The sequence below is a fragment of the Anser cygnoides genome, chromosome 18 (assembly GCF_040182565.1).
Source record: "Anser cygnoides isolate HZ-2024a breed goose chromosome 18, Taihu_goose_T2T_genome, whole genome shotgun sequence".
Classification (NCBI taxonomy): Eukaryota; Metazoa; Chordata; class Aves; order Anseriformes; family Anatidae; genus Anser; species Anser cygnoides.
This window is the reverse complement of record NC_089890.1, coordinates 6,984,054-7,002,309: the sequence shown is the minus strand read 5'-3', so window position 1 is coordinate 7,002,309 and position 18,256 is coordinate 6,984,054. Positions and strand designations below refer to the sequence as shown.

General features: G+C 38.6%; 1 protein-coding gene across 3 annotated transcripts in view; it reads right to left on the bottom strand.

Annotated features, from left to right (window-relative positions):
* Window positions 1–1,277: 1,277 nt before the first annotated feature.
* CRCP (CGRP receptor component) overlaps window positions 1,278–18,256 on the bottom strand; it is a 30,864-nt gene continuing 13,885 nt past the window's right edge. For all 3 annotated transcript variants that reach the window (XM_048067974.2, XM_048067975.2, XM_048067972.2), the window contains 2 exons: window positions 10,755–10,812; window positions 1,278–2,513 (listed from right to left, as the gene is read on the bottom strand). In XM_048067974.2, coding sequence (XP_047923931.1) covers window positions 2,370–2,513; window positions 10,755–10,812 — 202 coding nt within the window. In that variant the 3' untranslated portion in view covers window positions 1,278–2,369. The remainder of the gene's footprint in view (window positions 2,514–10,754; window positions 10,813–18,256) is intronic.

Here is an 18,256-nt window from a genome sequence, read left to right as displayed (position 1 = left end):
TCGTGGGGCAACAATTTCTGCACCGCCTTGTCTCCAAAAGAACTAGGCAGAGCGCACTGTGCTAGGTAACTGATTAGTTCAGAAAGCAAAAAGCAGCCTTGGAAGCCAGGCAGATCTTTTATGTAATATATAGGACAGTGGAAAAACGGAATCACATAAACAAGATGACATTTGCTTTCCATAAACCATTTCTGAGTCTTGGGATTCTGAAGAACGCATCTGAAAGTAAACAGCCCAATGTAAAAAGCGTTCCCAGAGCCAGAGTAGTTCCTCACCTGAACTTAGGCAGTCAGAGATCACAGACCATAGATTTTTAAAAAGATTTCTTAATGCAACGCAGATGTTGAAATCCCAGATACCTTTAAATGTTACCAAGTATTGCATTTTCAGGAAATTTAGTATTTCTGTATTTTAACTGAGACTGAACCACGCGCAAATTTAATGTTTGTATCCCCACCTGGAATTTATTTCGATAAAAAGGTTAATCAGATAGCAAGTGGATAGGTTCTTGTGTCTTGTACAAAACACACACAATGGAAGATGACATGGATGCTGGCAAAAAGCCTTTATGATAAAAAAAATAAATCAGCAATTCCCAAGATGGAACATCCAAGTTCAGAGATCTGTTAAAATGTCAGTGCTGGCTAACGATACTTGCGATCTGGTCCCATCTGCTTTTCATAGGTTCAGAACATTCTTCAACAACTTAATTTTAGAAAAAGAGTGCAGATAAAAATGTAAACACTTGCAACCCAAGGCCGCAGAATGTCAAACAGCACTTATGACTGCTAAGAGCAAAAATGCTAATTTTATAATTAATATCACATCATTCTGTGACATGATCTATTAATCTCCTATTTTATTGCACATCTAGAGAGAAAATACATATATATTGACGTATCACAAAAAACACTGAAGTCTTTTCCCTCTAATACTACACTTAACCTACCCAGTCAAAACATACCATTAGCCTTCAACCTTGGAAAGCGTTTAATGTGAGATAAATTATGTTTAGGAAGTAACAAATATATTTTCCAATACCTTCCTTTCCTCTCCAAAGATCAAAGCAGCTTAAAATACCATGGAAATGCATATCATAACCCCCCCCAAACCAGAAATTATCATTCCCTTTCATATATGGCACAACTAAGGCTCAAAAAGGGTAAATTCCTTGTTTAGGATCACAAAAGAAAAACCGTGACACAACTGGGGAAAAAAGTCAGATATTTCAATTCAAGCTCTTGTAACTCGTCTTTAAGCCAAAAAAAATCCCAGGACATACTTCAAACTTTATTTCTATTTCCAGTACATTATAACAATTATAGAAGAATGGTCTGCAGTTACAGTATAAAACCAGTGCCATGTGTAACTCATGACATTGTGTATATATACAAAAGATTTATTATAATCATCAATGCTTTCAGCACTAAATACTTAAACCTGAAATCTTTAATCAGACAAGGCTCAGTACACAGAAAATTCTCCTTCGGCCATGACTGATTTTCATTCTTCTGCACCAGATTAGGACTGAAGTGTTGACTCATTCATTTATTCCATGGTCAACAGCATATTCACAAGACTGTAACTTGTCTATATATAAATACTGGAACAAATGTTCAAAGGGAAAATATACACCTCACTCTTAATGTTCTTCTGTTTGTATTACTAAGAGCCTTAACATTACAGTCTAAAGCCTCAGCTGCTGTGAGCTGGTCCAACTCAGCTGTGTTCAGTGGCAATAAATATTTAGCTGATGATCTGGATCTACCTTTTATCAAGTATAGACTGTCAGACATCCTTGAGAACAGTTACCCTATCAACAGATCCTCTCACTTCCATGACATATTAGCCTACTCGAACTTGACTGAACAAGTATCAAGCAGTTATTACTCCACGTATCGATCCCTCAAAATAGCCCTTTTCACAAACAGCTCCAAAAGTCGGCTTTGTATTGTAATCCATTCTGAAAAACAGTTGGGCAATTCAAAATCATATGAAAGCAATTATAATTATAGTACTGCTGTGATAATTAAAACATTGCCAGCTGTATATTAGCCTGCTCAGATGTACAGCTGTTACATGGGTAATGGAAAAAATACAAAAGCTTCAGACTGTCCCATCATTTCTGACAGCTACACAACAAATCCAGTTACTATCACCCCTGTATATGACAAAATGCCGAAACAATAGTGTCCTTTTCCAGGCTTTCTTGTAAACAATCGGTTCCCTCATCACCTCTGAATAATAAGAATTGTAATATATTTTACAGTGATGTCCAATACAAGATTAAACCGGTATCAAGTGAAAAACAAAAACATTGACCAATTCTCTTTTGCTGAAATTATTGCCAGCTTTGGTCTAGACACCTCCTACTTTTGGTCACCTTTGTCTTCAGTAGCCATTGCTGAGTCTCTCTGTTGTTCGTCCGGATCCCCTGGAAGGATACTGGTGACTGTCTGGAGAAGTGACTCGATCTGCTCTTCTGTTAGTCTTTCCTCACTTTCTTCTACCATCTGCAGGTAAAAAAAAAAAAACAATCTATTGTGATCATTAAATCCACGCTTCTGCCCTCACCTCCAAAAAGAAGGACTAAACTAAGCAGGAAATCTTGTTTTCAAGGGATTGAAGACATTGTAAAATGTTTCTGTAATGAGCTCAGTCAAAGTGGAAGTCTTTCAATATGTAAAAGAAAGAATGAAGAGCTCCATTGTTAACCACGACAAATGGCACTCCATAATGAGACCCTGCTTGCTTTAAAACAAGGCAAACAACACACTCGACCCAGTCTTTCCTTCCTGGTTTCTCCTAAAACCTTTCCCACTGCAGACATCAATATTTTGAGCCAGGCCTTTCATGTGGCTCATGTGCAGAGCTCACTTCCAGACCTATCTTCCTAAATTCCTGTGCCTTCTCAAAAGAACTGAAATGAGATAACCCGAGATGGGTTACCTGAAGCTTGGTATCTCATCCAGCACCTAGAAGGTAAGTAATTAGGGCAGAAAAGAAGCCACCTAATTCTGGAGCAGCCATACTTATTGGAATTTATTTAAATTGCGAGATCCCCGAGTATAAAAGCATATAAAAGCTCCGAGAAACACAAAACACGCTGTCACGCACCAACAATAAAATTCTGTAAGATTAATTAGGGACCTACTCTCACTGTGGAGCTGTGGGAACTCTCGTATCACTGCTACCAGGAAAAACAACTGCCCTAATTTATAGGCAGCTGTTAAAAGGAAAAGCTTGTCAGAGGACTGGAAACGCAAGCCAAATGAACTCTTCAAACGCAAATGAAACCAATTAGGATTGTGGAGTTTGCGATTTTCTTTTTTATGCAAAGTCCTTTAACATGTCCTTTGAAGAGCGGTGATTTATATTAATTACAGTTCCAAGTCACTGCAGGTTTAATCATTTCTAGCTGTAAATTGCCAGCTATTCAGACACATCGTGCCTTCTAAAAACCAGAGCGGTATATTCAATTAACTACTCCCCACCTCCTCCCCCCGATGTCCTATGAGTCCTCTTTGCACAATCGGGTCATCTTTCAGCAGTCATTATTCACAGGTCCTTGATGAGAGGAAAGCAAGCACGCTAGAATCCACTCACGCAGCAAAAGGCAGATGAACATCCGTTTGCCAATGACTGTTTCTGGGGACTCATCCTCAAAGGATGAAATTCTGTGTAGAGTGCCTTTCAAAGTATGGTCATTTCAGGAATTACTGTGGGACCCTGGCCTGAAAAACAGCCTGGGCTCCCGTTACTATCAGCTGTTAGAGTACATAAAACGAGTTAAAATATATTAAAACCACTCCTAACATTACCTTTCTGCGTAAGCAACCGCTGCAGCTATTGAAGTGGTGTCAGATAATTGCCTTTTAGGCTACAGTTGAGTGGTGATCATCTCAGCAGGTTAACCAGCTTACCTTGGAGCAGCAACGCTATACAACGAGGTCTGCTACAGTGCAAAAATACACTCTTTGTTGCCAATACCGCAGACAAAGGCATTACTCCAGAGATGACCTATGCTGCTAAGTTTTGTAGAGGACCGTGAGCCTGTTTTTTGGACTGGATTATAGCGTTATTAACGACTGTTACATTCAACTTTAAAGGTGACAGCCCCACAGCAGCAGGATCTGTACAGACATAAAGAAAAAGCCCACATCCTTTGGACAGGCAAAATTACTTAAGGCTGAATGATTTATGTCTCAGCGGCCAGTGTCTCCTGCATTTGTTACTGCTTTCAGATCGTCAGAAAACTGGCACCTTGCCTGACTCAGATTTGATTTATTAGATCACCTGAAGTCTGCCCCTCTTCCCCATTTAAATTTTATCTCTCCCTAGATACCTCCATTCCCTTTCCTTGCCACACGCTTGTTACTTTAGATACTTGCTTCAGGTGACCCAAGTCAAACACAAGGACTTAACAGAACTTAGATAATATAGTGGTTTTTAGATTAGCACCGACTCTTCTCAACTTCTGCATTTAAGACAGAATATATTTAGGTGCCTAATTTCTGCTTCTTACATGCTCTTGAGCACTGAACGAGTAATTTCTAATATGAACAATCATATTTATGTCATTTGTACTGGTGGAACGCGAGAGCCTGCTGGACTCACAAATGGCAGATACGCCTCAGGACATTGACTGATGAGCTCTGGTGACTGCTCTGGCAGTTTAAGAAATCACAGTTGAGCAGAAAGTTGATGAAAAAAGTAGTCAGAAGCACTGGTGCTGAAACTGATGTCTAAGGTTAAAGTGTTGAGAAAAGCACCTTTAAAGAAAGATGCTGGACACTGTTCTGAAGAGCGGGTAATGCGCCTCCACATTCCCTTCCGTTGACAGATTTGTAGTCTCAGCCAGAGAGAAGTGGTAATTTCTTAAGCTGCTGCAGCAAATTCATTAAGGGCTCACCTCTCAGTGCATCCTCGCTGCCAGCTCTTACACTGGGAGTTACTGATAAACAAAAATCTGTATTTCAGCAGGGCGGACAGCTTATTATTCAAGCTGATATTTCAGCACTACATGGCTGTGATACATTTTAGAAGTTCAAAGGATCAAGAGCGTAAGTGATAATCTTTCTTTTCTTTTTTTTCCCTCACAGAGAAACAGCGTGAGCAGTAATTTATGAAAACACAAGCAATTAGGAAGCAGAAAAGCAGCATGCTGAAAGGAAAAGCTAAAAAAACAAAGCACAGAGAACACGCAGACAAAGAGACAAATGGTATCTGTTTCCCTTTAGAACAGTTTCAAGGGAAACAGAAGGTGACTCAGAAGTTTATTGTAGATTCAACAGATGTTTGCACAGCCTTCTGATTTGCAACTATAATACCTTTGCTACAGATAGTACAAGGAAATGAGGTTATGATGCTCAGAAGAGAAAAAATGTATAAGAGAAAACAAAAGAGGGGAAAAAAGAAAACTGTATTCAAGTGCTGACTTTTCCAGCAAGAATTTACCAATACAGGAAAAAATCTATACCAAAACCCTCTGCTAACCTCTAACTTGCAATTGGCTGAAACTGCTCAAGCAACGGATTCAAACTGTAAGCAGTCAGGAATGCACAGCTTATACTAGCGCAAACAAAAATGCAAATGTTTGAGTAAGTGTATGACATAAGATATTTATGTTGGCAGTGCCACACAAGCCAAATGGAAATTGATTATTCTCACAGATGATGCCACGTGCAAACTGTAGGGTATCATCAACCAAAGCTCCAGCTGAACTGCTATGTTCAATATTCGGGGGTTGTACAACTGGGCAATGTTACAGTAACACAGTTTATAGATAAAAAGCACCCTAATGCGCAGCAAGACAAGCGTGTCTCTTTCACAGGGCTGAGCCCAAGGATTTTCTCGAACACAACAAACACAGCAGGCCACCTCATCTGTGTGTCTTCTTACATAAATAAATCCCAAATCATTACTTTTTCAGTATTCAAGTCTACATTACCCCAAAATAACTACAGTCGTATTTAGTAAATATTATAGCATATCAAAGTCTTTGATACATATATACAATATGAACTATTTATGAAATGCAACTATGTGGCTAACAGCAGTTCAGGCCTCAATGATAAGTTCTATTTCACCCAAACCGGTAACAGTTAGTTATTTAACTCTCACTACACTCTGTTCATGCTGTAAGAAATTTTTATTTTTCCCCCAGCTAATGCTCCAAACAATGAAATCTGTAAGATCAAAGAAGGAATCGAGCAAGGACACAACAAAATTTTATCTGGTAGCCTAACTGGTGTTCCTACAGATGAAATAAATGGAGGCACATTCACCTTGCAGTTAGTAAATACCTTTAAACCCTGAGTACCTAGAATTAAGTTTCTTTATTGATAAAAAAAAGTATCAATAAAATTAACTGGCCAGATTTTCAGAACTGTGGAATATATGCAAATTATTCAGAAGTCAGCAAAATCTGCTCTACTGCTCAGCTTTGAGAGCGGTCCTATCTTTATGTAGAAGTCTAATAGCCAATACTTCACTTGCTTAAGCACCTTTCATTCTTCCTCTCCAGCTATATCTGTGCACAGATTTCTAACGCAGCAAACCAAAACACACAATCATCCATCACTAGGCTCCTGCTGCAACAGAATGAAAAGACAAATCACTCACCAACTGCTGAATTAAACTCTGGCAGATGCCTTGCTCAGTAATGTAACCGCTACTGGGAACTAGAGCTGTATTCATTAAACAAATGTGTATGTGGAATATTTTACTACCACGCAGCCTTTCCCAGCTGCACATTTTAATAGTAGCCTTTTTTAATTGAATACTATGTATGAATTTCTCAGAGGAACAAAACAACCATAATTTCCAAATCAGAACGCTAACAGAATTATATTAAGGACTAAGTCCCATTAAAACCTGCTAATAAATTCTCATGGCAGGAAGTTATTTGCAGAAGGTTTTAAAGGTTTTATTTATCAAGTAGGTATGTCAGAAAATAGCCACTAGCCTATCAAGATAATTTCAAAGATCAACAGTGGTTTTGCTATTCATAAAACAAAAGATGAAAATTTATATTCATGGTGACGTACACATGCTGGCACATTGTAAGTACATTGACATACACGTGTGCATACTTGTCTAGATTTTTTTTTAAAACTGTGAAACAAGGGCAAACATTTTAGGAATATGCTGTCCCTAACTATAATCATACCTTATATTTTCTGATTACCAAAGTAAAAGCAAAGCGTAAGAGACTTCATCATCCTTACTGTGCTTTCTTTTGAGCTTTCAGACTAACATTTATTTCATTTAGCCTCCTAAGACAAGACAACATACTGCAAATGTTGAAGAATAAATAAAGCTGCATGGAAGAACTCTAAAAAAAGAGTTCTGGAAGAACTGAGAAACTCTCAAGAATCAGTAATATTTGATTGCTAACAAACCTCAGCATCACCAAACAGAATCGTCTGTGGGTAAAAAGCTATTGTTTATTTGAATAATAAGCTAAGGATTCTATTAAAAAAAAAAACAGTAAACCATAATAAAAAACGAAATAGGGTTCCTATCACTTCCAAAGCTATCAAGCCCATAATTTAACTCCAGTGTAGGAGTACTTATTTTATGAGAAAATGACTGCTAATTCCTCCTTTAGCAGTAATTCAAAATAGTTCAGCACCAAAATGCTAATATAAAAAAAAAAGAACATAAAGAAGTAAAGTGAAAGACTGATTGGAAAGCAAAAGAACGACTGGATTAATGTACCTCAGAGATAATTAACCAACTATGCAAAGTGGGAAGCAAAATACATTGTTGAGAAAATAAAATGTTTAGTTCCTCTAACACCTTCAATTTTCCAGAAGAGTATACTACATTATTTCCTATTCTATAATAAAAGACAATCTGTTAGGCTGGTTACGCAGAGCACACATCACAAGGTATGAAGCTCTCCAAGATGGAGATCTGGTTTTAAAAAGCACAGAATTAAAATCCACTTTTCCGCTGAGAGAGAAGAATGTGGAGCAATTTGTTCATTAGAAGATGCTTAATCTTCAAACCCATCACGGTTCAGCATTAAGTAAATCTGGACCAGTATCACGGTTAGGTCAACATCACTGTCTTTCTTCCTCCTTTGTGAATCACTGAGCCAAGAACAACATATGTTAGAGATTAAAACAGGAGGTCAAGATAGCTGTAATGTGTACAGTGTTTTACCCAGTGGGATATGAATTAGAATTTCATGCTCTTTTTGTTGCTATTGTTGTTTGAAAATAAATCCTGGCACACAGTCCGGAAAAGACAAATATGAACAATACAGCAATTTATGCAAAAAAAAAAAAAAAGTGGAAGAACTTGAGATCAAAAGATCATAAATGTTCTCTCTAATTATTTTTTTCAAAATTGATTTACTCTTTGCATGTTACTAAAGACATGGAATTTTATAGAGGGACAGCAAAAACCGAACAAGCAAAAAGCCAGAAAGCCAAAAATTAACAATCAGTAGTAAATATAACTATCCTCTCCCATCAGCTAGTAAAAGCATATCAGGTAAATTTGACTCCATCCCATGTATAGGCAGCACTGACTAGAAGTTTGAGGCATCAAAACTATTTGAGCAAGGGAGAGAGAGACATATGGCTGGTGTGGTGTTTTGCTTAAAACTTTTTTAAAAAATAAAATAAAATCAATTTAGCTATGTTGTATGAAACTGTCAGAAATTCTCGACATCATTTATTCTAATTTCAACTTCAGGATGGACTCAAACCTTCTGAGTGACAGGGACAAGTACAATGAAAAGTGAATCAAGGCAATTTTACATCTAGCATTCACTTCTCCGTAGGTTGTCTCTCATCCTGCAGTGAATAGACTTGCCTGCATGAAATCTGCGTATGGGTAATCTTCTCCCTACTGACATCAAAGAAAAGAATGCTGTTAAGCCTCCACAGCTCTGTATTATTTTACACTCAAAGACACTCTGGGAAGACAGGGGTTTTCAAAGATGCTGCATTGCTACAATCTCTTTCCCCTGTGCTCACCAGAAAACAAAAATGATTGATCGCAGCAATCCCAAAGCGAAATCATTTCCTTCCTATGGCTGCTAGTCTCAGTATTTCACCAACAAGAATGGCCTGCAGTTTCCTAGTAGTTATTTTGTGCTCAAAACACTTTGATGTGCTTTGATGAAAGACTTAGGTACCGCAATTTTGGGGCTGCTTAATTTAACACAGTGTTAACAATCCAGTCAGCCTAGTCTACTGTAATACTAGTTTTGGAGAAACTTGCACTGGAAATTAGAGGGGTATTAGAATGTAACAGAAGTAACTGTATCCCCAATATTTTATGGCTATACAAATTCAGACTAGTCCCCAAATGTATAAAAATTACAATTTATACAAGTTGCTTTTGAGAAAGGTTACCTATCAGTAATGGGCTGATACCGAATACAGATACAAAAATAGAGGTCTGTAGGTTTTAGCAATGAGCTCTGCCTAATTTCGACATTACAAACCTGAAAAGATCTGAAGATCTGAAGTACGACTTTTTTTCCCCCCCAGAAATCTGACTTTTAATAGAAAGGCCCAATTTTCTCATACTGCCTCCTGGGCTTCAAACATGACACAGCAACCAAACTTTTTTCAATATTTCATTGTTAGGTTAAGACAATGATGAATTGAGGGGAGGATGGAAAAGAGAGACAAAAATCTCGTTACCTGAAAGCCACAAAAAGATTACTGCATTTCAGGAAGGCAAAAAGAGACAAAACACTGCCTACGCAGGCACATAATGCATCTATGTCTGCGGCACACAAAGCTAACCAAGGTGTGAGAGAGGCTCTGCACTGAGGCTCTACATCATCGCTTATGAATAACTTCCTAAGCAAAACTCATGAAGCCTTAATGCTCTTGGTCGGGTTGCTGACAAGACTGACACTGATCTCTTCAACCACAGAACACAGAACTAATTCCTTGACTAGAAGCATTGTTGTACGAGATGCCTTCAGCATTACAATGTCTACTCCTTGGCTACGAAAGAAAAACAGTCCTACTGGTATCTCTTTAATCCTTCCTTTTTTTCAGCAAAATATGATCCTGTTACTACATAATTGGTTTCAGGGTACGATTATAAACAGAGGTTCTGAATGTAAGAGATCTTTATTAAAATATCCTTAATATAATAATCCTTTATTACGAGACTTTCTTTTTTATCCTAAAAGAGATACTTCAGAGAATATAGCCTATTTATTGCTGCTTTGCAACCATCTCTCTTTACATCAGAATTATGCTTAACAGATCAATGATGGCCACTTTCCATCAGGAAGCCTGCTTGTATCTATTTCTCGTTCTGTACAACTGCTCAAAACACTGTATCTGTCATTACCCCTTCCTTTTCAGAATGTTTGATTTTACTATAACATAAAACCCTGCCATAAAAACAACTATGGCATGACAGTCATTAAGAAGGGAAGTGCTTGATTACAGAGCAGCAGCAAAAAGTCTTAGGTAAATATATTCTTACTCACAACACTGTAACTAACCTTTAATGATTCTGTTCAGCATCTTCAATATGTGACACTGAAGCGAACATACGTGGTGGAGAATCTGTCCAAGAGAAAGATGGGCAAGGCTCTAAGGGAGGTCTCAGAGAGGAAGCAGTTGGGACTACAAACCATGAATGCAAAGATGTGTATAAAGGGATACGTTCAATCACTGACCATGAGAAAATAATTATTCAACTGATCCTCACAGTTAAAGCTGCTTTCGTTTAAGCTTTGAGCAGTTAGGAGCATTGTTACTTACCAGCTGTATTTCAACTGCTGTCACAGGCCTGTGGTTAAGCAACTGCAGCTTTTCTGCTCTGTTTAGAAACAAAGAGTAAAACAATCTGCATTACTACATAATTTGAGGATCCCCCCAAACGACTGTTATGATGCAAATACATTCCTCGTAATTTAGGGATGAAAAGCCACTGCCAAGGAGAATTCTGACAGGGTCTGCAGTGTGGTTTCCTACTTTAATTTGCATATTTTAAAAAGAGCAATTCCTTGCGTGTTTAAACATATTGCTGTTGCCACCTATAGTCTAAGGTGGCAGGGCAAAGGCCCTTAGATCATTACAGTACAAGCATTAACAAATATGCACTGTTACTTTGTTAATTGCTGCACAGAAATGCGAAACAACTTGCCAAAGATCACAGAATCTTTTACTATGAACAAATGACCACAAGAACAATTATCATACCTAAAAAGTTACAATCCATCCGTCAAATGGCAATAATTTATTTGTTCTCTTAGCACACAAGAATTGCAAGGTTAAAAAAAAATTAGCTCGAAACCACGGAGTCATTTGTACTGTCTGTAACCCACACAGTTTATGCCAATGCATTTTTTCTTACACTATTACAATGGGCTAAGGCCATACTGCTGCACTTATGTCTCTGGGCAAAAACAATGGCTTCGAGTCCTGTGTTCCCATGCAAACCTTGCTTCCAGTTGTTTCTACAACTGGTGGGAATAGTGCAGCAAACCAGCTGGGGGACTGAGGTGGACTGTAAAGACAATCATAGCCCTCACAGCCCTCTTCTTCCTGGTTTGTTTTTAACTTGACTCACTGCAGTCCCATAAAAAGTGGTATAGCCACAATCAGCATGGCAGCAAAGATAGAGAAAACATCAAAAAAACAGCCACAACAATCAACACCTAACCCCAGTCACAGCCAGGGTTGTAAAGATATGTCACTTATTGTAGTTTTAAAGACAAGAGACAATTCATTAATTTACAGTAACTCAAAACCCTTGGTAACCTACCCACACACTACGGCAGAAAGAATTCAAATTTGCAGTCGTGGGCATTTACCACAAAGCACTTCAATCCGATATTAACCTCTTTTACTGTGATTTTAGGTATGAACTGTGTTGCGTCTGTATTTTTAATGCTTGGTTTTCATTCTCCTCTGCCTATTGTGGGGGGGAGAAGCCAGTAAGATTAGTCTGGCATTGGTATTTAAACACAAAACATTTTAATGTTCAGGGAGACTGTTTAGCACCACTGAAGCCAGTGGCAAAATTCCTGGCACATTCAGAACCACGATTACACTCATCCAGCCCCACTGTTTGTCTGGGTTCTTTTTAGCCAACAGCAATTACCTCTGCTTTTTCACCAAGTAATCAAGAGATCTCACAAGTTTCCATTTAAACACTTTGACCATTAAAATAGGAAAAAAAAAAATAGGTATGAGGCAGAAAATTTCGCTGACATTTAAAAATCTTTTTTTTTTTTTGAAGATGTGATCAAACAAGTATTTGCCTGAAACTCAAACCACAACATTTGAGCAACAGCTTTGTAGCCAAAAATTATTCCTTTTACACCCTACTGAAATAGAAAACATTTCAACAGCAAAGTCAAAAACCAACTGGCATATGCCAGCAATGCATATTTCATTAATTTCAGAAGCTCAAATCATTGACATTGACCACATAATAGAGACATGGCCAATGATCTCAGCTGGTCTTTGTGTTTTAGTGCAAAAAAGCACAATCATACAGCACTGCTAAGGATACAACGAATGTTTAAAAGGGAATACAAAACAGTAACAGACAGGTTTTATGAAACATACAACTACAGCGTAATAATAAGACATGCAAAGAGAATTGAACCTGTATTTTCTGGAAAAAAGCTTGAATGAATAATGCTCAACATATATGCGTTCCTAGCAGCCATCTACGTTTATGCAATACTTTGTCACACACGTTTGTGTGTCTAAATGAGAAGTGACAGTTAACACATACCATCTTCCAGCCTGTGCTATAGCAATGAACCACAATTCTGAGGAATTAAAGCTTGAAATGTCTTATTATTCAAAGGGCATCTTGAATGTGTACTTACACTGATTCTTAGCGTTTCCCTTTGGTTCTGTGGGACCCGTGGGTGGCTTTGAAAGGAAACCTTAGAGCTCTCAGGGGAACACAGATGCTGTAACTCCCAGCCCTGGGCTCTCCCGGGCAGGCCTTTACAACCAGCAGCTCAATGCCCGTGTGTCTGGAGATGCTGCAGAGATGCCGCCCCATTTCACGTGGCCTCTGACACCGGCTGCCTTTGAAACCTAACACCAGCTATCAGATCCTAACTTTGTAAGGCACCTCGATACTTTATCATTCACGTGTGTGCACCAGTAAATGCTCAAAGCCCGAGGTGTTTACGCTCATCAGAAGCCTTTGACAAGTGACACATTGCTTCGGTGTCTGCACTGAATCTAATACTTAATACACCGAATTTAATACTTCTGAAGGCTGCCAGCTGACACCCAAACAGAGTAAGACCGTTCACTTACCTACCCAACACACAGAACAAGCAGCACTAGAATAAAAATTTCCTGGCTGATGTCCCCAGAGTGACCTGAAGGAAAAATCATGTACTACCACCAAAGACCGGATGAGCTAACGGGCCTATTTTTACCTAAAATGTCCATGATTGCAAGTGACTTGGTGATGGGACTATTGGAGACTGTGGCTCAGTGCAGACAACTGCTCTGCTGATACCAACCAATGGACTTAATTGTATTGGAGGGTTTTGTGATGTGTATTTACAGCCCTTGAGAACAGCAAACAGCTCCAAAGAGACAATACCATGATTGCTGTTTTTCAACAAGAGATCCAGCCTCTTGGTGACAAAACCAAAGTCCTAAAAAAGAAAACGCCATAGTAGGCATTGTTATATCCTTTGAAGGCTCCATTAAATAACGGAGAAAAGGACTGTGTGGCCATGGACCCTGTCCAGGACCGCTCCTTCCTCCTTGGGACTTTGTAGCGCCCTGAGAAGGATCTGTCCTTCCATTCATGAACCATACGGTACACCCAGGGAGCAGAAATCTAAGATGATGCTGGGGAGAAGGTCGTTTGTGTCAGCTACGTTATAAATCAGTGTTTTAAGGGCAATTCCTCCTGCAGTGACTACATCCTCTCTTTTCTCCTGCAGAATAACTGTTTACATTCTCTTCCGTATCCTGTTAACAAATCCATTGGCAGCACGGGATTTGGTCCTGAACTCTGAATGCTGTGATTTTACAGACAACACAAAAGAATCAGAATTAGCCTAGTTACCCAGAGATATTCGTTTGGTTTTGGAGAATCAAGGATGAAAGCCAAATATGCTTCCATTGGTGGGAAGCAGTCAGTGTGCTGCCTTTGTTTTCCCATGCTAATCACTTGCATCTATTTATTTAGCAGCTTGATGTTTACAACAAGAGACTATTAACAGCATGGCTGACTTTAACACTGAGCTGAGAACACCGCTGTGTTGGCTGCCTTACTGTCAAAACTAAAGTATTAATAGCTGCTGCCGTTTGCTACTGTTATAAGCAAGGAAAGGACGAAATAAAACCCTAACATTGACACAAGTACAGAAAACCTTTAGCCCAGAGTTGAAATTGAGAGGTCATTTAAGGAGTTAATGGGGAAAAAAAAACTACTAACCCTACCTGCATAAAATTGTAGCAAGACATCATCACAGACAAAGCAGAAATCTTAACAAAAGTAGGTAAAGAATATTAATTACATCTTCAGCATTAAAAGAACCTAATTCGTCTGACTAAATGTAGGAAAAGTTTAGTACTTTTTCCTCGAGAGCTAGGAAACTGCTTGTTTCGGTGCCTGGAACACTTGACAGAGACACAGAAGCTGGTGTTCTGGTCCTGGCTTTTGATGTTATTTGCTTTATGGTCCCTGGCCAAACACAAGTCTGTGCCTCAGTTTGAGACATCTAAGACAGATAACATTTGCAGCTGTCACAAGAGAACTATGAGGATACCTATTTGTAAAACACTTCCCCTCCTCCTAAAGCCCTACTTACAAAAATAGAATTTTATGCTCACTGTTTAATGAATTCATACTTTATACAAGTTTCTCACTGCACCGTACACTCACATACGGCTTCTGAGATCAGAGCCTTTTTAAACAAGTCTTTCTTTGCTTTTGCTGCATGACACGCCCCAATACAATCTCAAGCATCCTCCAGATCCTCAGACAAAAAGATAATAATAAAAAAAGTTATTTGACTTGGAGATACACTTCTTCATTTTTCTTTTTTTTCAGAGCGATACCTTTGAAATTTGCTGCCGACAAAGTTTCAGAGCCAAATAATCAGGAGCAAAACACCGCAGTCATACTATGCCTGTGCTAAAGGATGCAAATCTTACTTATCCAGAGCTATTTTAAAACAGGTAGAGCTCCATCTTGTTTATTACAGAAAGATTCCTGGCAAAGCAGGCAACAACAGAAATAAATTAAAAACATTTAATTAGTGAAACTGTTCATGTTTCCTGAAGACAAGAAACGGAAGCAGAGAGTTAAAAAAAAGGTCACCTCTCAAAGGCTTATCTGCTTATAAGCCATTAACGTTATTATAAATTATTAGGGAACAGGTAGAAGTTATACAGTCAGGACAAACTGATCTCAAGAGTATTATTTCAGCAAAGATGGTATCATTCAGAATATTTCCAGTGTGCAAAATGCATACAGAAGAACGAAGGATAATTTGCAAGTAAGTCATTAAAGTGTGTTATCTGAAATATTTCATGCCTGGTTTTGATCTGCAAAGCTCCCTGCTGGAAAAATGACTCAGAACATCAAAAAGGAATTAGCAGCAGGACATTAAAAAAGAAAAAGCAGATAAATAAATGACGTCTTTAATCTGAAGGTGCTTGAGTAGGGGTTGAAGGGTTTTAGAAATTATAGACACTAATTAACACTGAAAAATAACATTTTTTTTTAGCCAGGTTAACACTATATAGTTATGATTTAAGCAATGCATTTGGTTTATTTACATAGAACTTGAATGTGATGACACAGAAATGACCAACTATTCTGTAACCAACATCTGAAAACTGATACCTAGCCAGTTAGTTATTTGCTGATCAATCTAAATATCATTCTGATAACAAAGATTTAAGTTGTTTTATTCTGACTAAATATGTGAAGGTGGCAAAAGAGATAATTGACTGTAAAGGAAGTCATGTGGACAAATATGTTGATACTAATAGGGGTACACTAGATACAGGTAGATATGTTTGTTCCCTTCTGCAATAAAGAACAGTAACATTTTATCTTCTATTGTATGTTTAGTAAATTCCCAGCTACTAAGATTATTTATGAAATACCAAGCATGCATGTGTGCAAGGCATGAAGTTACCTCTGCTTACTTGGGAGGTCCAGCTCTTCCTGCTGTTTGTACAGAACACAGAAATTCACTCCAAGTGTGAGATCTGAGAAGCTCTGGTCCTAGCTCTTCTTCCTGCATGCAATTTCTGACCTTCCCTACACACAATGAAAAGAGTGACTAGAAGGGTACTCTGGGCATCCCTTTGCCGCACACACACACAAAACCCCCTAAAGCTCAGTGTTTCTCCAGAAGACTGGAATCCTCAGCCCCCAATGCGAGCAGCAAGCAGTGAATCGCTGCATGCAACAGGAGTCGAAGCTCAGTACTCACTGCACTGATTTTTTTCCTGACACTGGTATCAAAAATTGTCTGTTGCAATCCGAGTCTCTGTGCACCAGGGATTTCTTGATAGCACGCACATAAATTAGAACTTTTTCTATCAGAAATAAGCTTAAAGGAAGGCAGATGTTGCAAGCCTGCACATGCATCAGTATCAGTGCTGACTGCACTATTTTGCACAGGCACAGACATAATAAGCCTGAAGTTAGCTCATGCTTCATTACACCTAAAAAATGCAAGGAACTTTTCCTAACTCAGATGAATCCACTTTTACACCTTCTACAGCAAGCCTATTTACACTCATGTTCATTAAATAAAAAGGATAACTGTTTCATTCATCTAAGCAGACGCTGAAACATATTTCAGCATGTTTCCCCTAGAATGTATGTCTTTGTATCTTCTCTGGACTGTCTGGATTTTAGTAGCGCTGGTGGGAACATGAAAGCTCTTCATTCAAGAGACGAATATGTAGCAAAGATGAGCAATGGGTGAAAGTCATTTTCTCACGTAAAACCAAGATCAGAGTTAATTGTCTGTGTGCATATTCTTACAGCACCTGCCTAGCAAGAAATCCCCAAACAGGGATCACCGCTGTTAGGCTGAGCAGTGCCTCCCCGCTTCTCGACCACATCCAGCAGTAGCTGAGACTCTACTAGTGCCAAGATCAGCGTTTCCAGCTGAGGGCAAAATGAAACAGAGTGGGCTTTGGGACACACAAAGCTCAGGCTGCTGGAGGCAAAAGCATGCAGAGTTATGGGAGAAGAAAATGGATCTGAGGTCCTCATTAGAGGGGAGACTGTAGGAGGTGAGGACATACGATTACCACATACTCAAGGCCAAAAAAAGTTCACCTAGAAGACAAAAATCAGTTTTGTGTTCAAAATCACCTTGCATATTTGCACAGACAGAACGGACAGCACATTGATATAGTGCATATTAAACTCAATTTCTAAAAAAAAAATTTTAAAAAGTTACATACTGTTGTGCAAATTAAGACAAAATCTATCATCTCCTACCAGCAGTGAGCCAAGTGTTTCTAGCATTTATATTTTAGCCAAAATCTTGTATTAGATGTCTTCGTATTGCCCACTTCTATCTACTGAACTCCTAGACTGTACATAAATATATACACACATATATTTTGATTATCTAGGAACAAAAAGTAAGTTTCTAGTAAGATCTATAGGCATAGCTAAGAAGAGAACAGCATTAGTGCCAAGATACAGCACACAGAGCTAAAAAAAGACACACTAAAACATCTGTGACCGCAAAGGCAGATTTATCCAAAGAACGTATCCTTTTCAGTTGCTGGGAAAATTAGAAAATAACAGCAGTGTACGTTAACAGTGTATTTTATTACTAACCGAAAACATCAGATCCATAAGGCAAATCCTATGGTCTTGTGTCAACCAAGACAACTCCTGTAAAATCTGGTCTGAATCAACACCACGGGATTTGGCTGATTGATGAGCAGCTCTGAGCTGTGGTCTGCATAGTCACAGCCCCAGTTTGTGCGTGGTCAGCAGAAACATACCAGGCTCTGTTCTCCACACGGGTTACCACTGAACGTGAATGCTGGTACGGTTGTCCAGGATGAACTGGAAGGGCTGATCACTGCATCTGAATGCAAAAAATGCTATAAAGAATTCATTTGAAATACGTAGATTCAGTGGGAAATACAGTCTTTTTCAAGACTATTAGATGATGCTGTTATTAAACTAACACCATCCTGCCTTTGGTGTTGAATATTCACTTTGAAAGCTCTAGAGGAGACAAAAATTACAGTGGAAATCATTCGGTCTTTACTAT